At 67.3% G+C, this 5,464-nt stretch overlaps 1 protein-coding gene across 1 annotated transcript; it reads left to right on the forward strand.

The window, feature by feature from the left end:
* The first annotated feature begins 272 nt into the window (after positions 1 to 272).
* GDF7 (growth differentiation factor 7) lies at positions 273 to 4,834 on the forward strand. Its single transcript, XM_060188573.1, has 2 exons — positions 273 to 706; positions 3,210 to 4,834. The coding sequence occupies exons 1-2, from the start codon at positions 340 to 342 to the stop codon at positions 4,142 to 4,144; spliced, it is 1,302 nt and encodes a 433-aa protein (XP_060044556.1). The 5' UTR covers positions 273 to 339; the 3' UTR covers positions 4,145 to 4,834.
* Positions 4,835 to 5,464: the final 630 nt, after the last annotated feature.

The raw sequence follows: 5,464 nt of genomic DNA on the forward strand, positions 1-5,464 counted from the left end.
GCGTCTGGCCCGGACGCCCCCGGGCCTGGGTGTGGGGTGCACCGTCCAGGGCCAGGAGGCGGGGCCGGAGTTGGGGTGCAGCCTCGGGCGGGCGGGTGAGGCCCGCTTGCCCAAAGTGGGGGCTCCGGAGTGGGGGCGGGGAGCAAGGGAGGGAGGCAGGCGCTCGCGGGGCCGGACTTGGGGGGCGCGGCGCGGCGCGGGAGCGTTCAGCAGGGGGCGCTGCTCGGCGCCGGGCGGGGTGGGGTGGGGATGCGGGGGGGCCGCGACCGGCGCACGCTTCCCCGTTATTAAACATTATGTGCACAGGGCGACGGGGGACTTCCCGCAGCCGCGGAGCCCATGGAGCTGCCCGCGGCCGCCGCGCTGTGCCTCTGGCTGCTGAGCGCCTGCCGACCCCGCCTCGGGCTCCAGGCGGCCGCCGTGCTGCGAGCTGCGGGGCCCGGCCCGGGGGGCGGCGGGGGTGCAGGCGGGCGGCCTCCGAGCCCCGCCGCCCCGGCCGCCCCCGCCCCGGGTCCCCGCAACGCCCGCCGGGCCGCTGGCTCGGGCTTCAGGAACGGCTCGGTGGTGCCGCACCAGTTCATGATGTCGCTGTACCGCAGCCTGGCGGGGAGGGGACCTGCCGGGGCGCCCGCCGCCTCCCCCTCGGACTCTGGCCGCCACGGCCGCGCCGACACCATCACGGGCTTCGCAGACCAGGCGACACAAGGTACCCGCCTCCTCTGCGCCGGGCCCGGCCCTTCTGTCGCTCCCCGGGCAGAGGCCACCGCGTCCCCATCCGCCCCACTCGGGGTGCCACCGCCACCGCAGCCCAGGTGACACACGCCGTCCGCGCCCGCGTTCCGGCCTCGTCCGGTCACCCTGGCCCAGCCAGTCGGGCGTCCCCTCGAGGGGACGGGCAGAGTCCCAGCTCTGGAGAAGCAAGGGCCACAGGGACTGTGGGGAGCTGGTGGCGCCGGCTGGGGACACTTCCCTGCAGCCACCGCTGTAGCTTGTTTCTTGGGCCCGCAGACTTGGGGGCGACCCTGGGAAGTCTGTAATCGGGTGGGGTGTCCACGTCGGGACAGGCTGGTGGCACCGCGGCTCGGGAGGCCGCCCTCCTCCGCAGGCCGTGCATGGCTGGAGTGGGTGCTGGGCCCCTAGCAGAGTCCGCGGCTGGGGAGTCCAGTTGGAGGGGAGCAGAAGCTGGCGAGGAACTCGGACCCCTCTCGGACCAAGCGGCCCACCTTGCTCCGCCTTAGGCCCTGCAAAGGTAGGGCATGGGTGAGGGCGGGTGGCGGCCTTGCTGTCATCTGGTTTTGATTAATCTCCATTGAAGTCATAAAAAACAGACAGATAGGGAAAATTTAACTAATTTCAGGCGGAAATGCAAGTAATTTCGGCCTTAATTCTATCCAGCCAGAGCCCCAGCATGGAAGGCAGGAGGGGAAGGCACAAGGCACTAGGCAGGGGCTAGAAAGTCAGTGATGTTCCAGGCAGCGCTGGAACCCACCATCAGGTTTCAGACATTCTGGGCCCAGTTGGCCAGAGAGTAGGATGGGACTGTTAAAGCAGCCTCTCAGGATCTGGGGGTCCCTCCCCCTGGACTAGTAGCTGGGTTGGGGGGCTCACTGAAATCATCCCCTTCCCTCTCACCCTGGGAAAGTTGGGACGCCCCAGGGACCCAAGCTGGAGAAGACACCAGCTCTTTCTCTTTCGAGAAAGTAGGCCTACCAGGGCCTCAGCCTGCGTGGGAATCTGTATTCAAGAATTTCCTGGGCTGACCAGGCAGAACAGCCTGTCCTGCTCCCTTCAACTGGAGGGCTGGCAGGGGGAAGTCAAGACCTGCAGGGGGGTGGGGGCAGCCGAGAAGGTGCACCCACCAGCACCCCTCTTCTGGGGAAAGCACTGGTGCAAGGGGACACTTGTTCAGGGCTCCCATTGCTTCTGTCCCAGCTCTGAACCTCACCTGAGGTGAGAGTGTGTGTGTGGGGTCTACTTGAGGTCCCCAGAGGCCCAGGCAGCACCCAGACTTAGACCCTCAGGAGGCAGGGTTAGCCAGTCTGCAGGGGTGGGGGGAGTCTGCTCAGTCTCTCTGAGTTTGGGGCAAAACGAAACCATATGACCCTCTTCAAAGAGAGCTCCTTATCTGCTGCTTGGTGGAATTTCAACTTTTCCCCCCTCCCCCTGGAGCCCAAAAATAAAAAAAAAAATGCCCAGGACTAGAAATACACCTCCTTCCCCCCAGAAGCCTGAGATAAGTCATAAGGAAGGGAAAGAATAGCCTGCGAAGGGGTTGGCGAGTCCCTGAGGCAAAGGCTCAGTGGGTGACACTCAGCTGTCCCCAGCCCTCCCCAGAGGGGAGGCCTCCCCCTCCATACATGGAAACCTCCAGCCCTGGAGAGGCCCCCATGAGTCTGGCTCCTGGCTAGGCCTCCGACCTGCTTCAGCGCAGCGAGAAGGCTGGATGCACTGGTGGGCCCCTGGATGCCGGTTCCATTCTGGAAGGCTGGGCTGGGGAAGAGGAGCAGCCCAAGGAAGGCCCTGTCCCCCTACGTTGGGCCCGGTCTTCGTGGCTCCCCTGGAGGCTTAGCCCAGCAACTCTGGGGTGACAGCCCCGTGCCCCCCCCCCCCGCCCTGAAGGCCCCACCCATCCACCCCCTCCGTGCACCCCGCTGTGTGTGCCCCCCTTTCCCGTGTGTGCCCCCCCTTCCCCACCCCGCAGCCCCAAATGCAGCCTCTGATCTAGTCCTGGAAAGAATGGCGTCCCTTGCAGTGGAAGGAATGGCGACACAGAACTCTGATGGTGGGAACGCGGTGTAATTATATCCCAGTTATCTCATAATTTTATAAGCCAAAATTAAGTCACAAAAAAAGAAAAAGAACGGGGCTCCTGGCGCTGGGTAGGAGCCCCAGAACTATCCTGGCTTTGGGTGTGGGGTGCCCTCCAGGCCCAGCCACAGTCAGGGGGTGCGGGGGGAGGGTGTGTGCCTGCATCTGCCTGTCTAGGCTCCGTGCAGCAAAGCCCGGTCCGAAGGTCCACTGGACCGGGCTAGGGGCATCCAGCCAGTGGTGGCGAGGCAGGCGCAGACGTATGCCCACCACCCCCCACCCGCCACCCCGGACCTGAGCCCTGCAGCCGGGTTGCTCCGGCTGCTTGGGGCTCAGGGAGCTGGGTGGCCAGGGGTGCAGGCGCCCCAAGCCTCACTCTCACTCTCTCTCTCTCTCTGCAGACGAGTCGGTGGCAGAGACCGGCCAGAGCTTCGTGTTCGACGTGTCCAGCCTCTCGGACGCCGACGAGGTGGTGGGTGCGGAGCTGCGGGTGCTGCGCCGCCAGGTTCCCGAGCGGGGCGCTGCTCCCGGGGCGCCCCCGCCGCCGCTGTGGCTGCTGCTGTCCACCTGCCCGGGCGCCGCCCGCGCGCCCCGCCTGCTGCTCTCCCGGGCGGCCGGGGCCCCGCACGCAGCGCGCTGGGAGGTGTTCGACGTGGCGGACGCGGTGCGGCGCCACCGCGGGGAGGCGCCCGCGCCTGGGGCTCTGTGTCTGCGGCTGCGCGCGGTGGGCGGGCCGGCGCGGGAGCCGGTGGCGCTGCGGGCGCTGGGCCTGGGCGCGCGGGGCGGCGCGGAGGAGCGCGCTCTGCTCGTGGTGGCGTCCCGCTCGCGCCGCAGGGGCAGCCTGTTCCGCGAGAGCCACGCGCAGGCCGGCGCCCTGGGCCCCGCGCCCCCCGCCCCGGGGTCGGGCCTGGGTTCGCCGGGCCGGCGGCGGCGGACAGCGGACAGCGGGGCGCGGGCAGGGGCGGCGGGAGCGGCGGCGGCGGCGGGGGGCGCGGGCCGGGGGCCGGGGCGGCGGGGCCGGAGCCGCTGCAGCCGGAAGCCGCTGCACGTGGACTTCAAGGAGCTGGGCTGGGACGACTGGATCATCGCGCCGCTGGACTACGAGGCCTACCACTGCGACGGGCTGTGCGACTTCCCCCTGCGCTCGCACCTCGAGCCCACCAACCACGCCATCATCCAGACGCTGCTCAACTCCATGGCGCCCGCCGCCGCGCCCGCGTCCTGCTGCGTGCCGGCGCGCCTCAGCCCCATCAGCATCCTGTACATCGACGCTGCCAACAACGTGGTCTACAAGCAGTACGAGGACATGGTGGTGGAGGCCTGCGGCTGCAGGTAGCGCCGGGCCCCAGGGGCCGCCATCCGGGATCCCCAGCCGGGCGGCTGCGGACACCTGTGCGCTCGGACCCTGCCCCGCGCACGCGCGATCACACTCCCCCCCACGGTCACCCATAGTCACCCATAGCCACCCACGCACCCCTCCACCGTGCACGCGGCTCAGCACCCCCAGCATTGGTGACCCGCCGCCGCAGGTCACAGCCGCGCGTCCTTTGCGAAGGGGATTCCCCCTCGTGCCCCCGCCAATGCCTTGGGGGGGGGTGGAGGGGAGAAGAAAGGGTGGGGTGCTGCGATGTTTTAGGGCCGGCATGGGGGCTGGGAAGTGGGGGCGGCAGCTGGAGGAGCTGCAGGCCTCTAGGTTCCGCGGGAGGGCGGCCTTGTCCGGGGAGGTGTGCACCCGCCGCGCCCGGGGCCCTTGCGGAAGGTCTGCGTTGCCCCGGGGCCTGGACTCCGCCGCCGACCGCCTGACCTTTTTAGATCTAACTTGGAAAGTCAAAAGAGCCCCCTCCTCCGCTTTGCAAAGGAAGCTTGCACCCCGAGCTGCTGGGGGTCTCCGCCAGGTCAAACCCCTTCCCCCTCTCTTGTTCTCAGTCTTAGTTGCAAATGATCTTGGAAACGGAAGGAACCCATTTCTCTTGAGGGGAAGTGACACCAGGGAGAGGTTTTTAGTCTGCGACTTGGATTTGAGCTGGGTCTCCTGCTGGAGGGGGGAAGGGAGTGGCCCCTCTCACCACAGGGTGGCAGCTTTCCCTGGTGGGCGCAGGGAGGAAGCTCAGCAGGTACTGGAGGCCCCCCCCCCCCCCAGGGTTCCTAAGTGTGAGGGGAGCTTAGGGGTGGAGAGCTGCAGGGGGCGTCCTGCAGATGGGTCCCAGGCTCCTCCGCGGTAAGTAGCGGACCCAGGAATGGAGGGTTTGGAGAGGTCCACCTGTGGGGGTGGGGGTGCGGCTTGACTCAGTCACGTGGCTTTTAATGCCTTCTCTGTGTCTGTCGCTGCAGTGCTTTTGTGAGACCTCAGCTCCTCGCAGCCCTGCAAAGGAAAGGAGGCCTGCCCCCTCCCCTGCTTGCTCCTTAGGAGGGACATCGCGGGGAGTCCTTTCAGAAGCGGGATCACCACGGTGTGGGGAAGCAGAGCTGGAAGCCTCAGAGTCTAGTAGATAGCAGGGGTGTGTCCACAACCTTGCCTGCTTTTTTTTTTTTTTCTTTCCCCTTCTACTTGGAGGCTTGTGGCCTTCCAGAGTGTTTGGGGGGGGGGGGGGGTTGGGTTCCACTTCGCTGGATTCTGTTTGGAAAACCCAAAGGTCTTCCCAAACCTGGGGACTCT

This window comes from Erinaceus europaeus, chromosome 3 (assembly GCF_950295315.1).
Source record: "Erinaceus europaeus chromosome 3, mEriEur2.1, whole genome shotgun sequence".
In the NCBI taxonomy this organism is placed as follows: Eukaryota; Metazoa; Chordata; class Mammalia; order Eulipotyphla; family Erinaceidae; genus Erinaceus; species Erinaceus europaeus.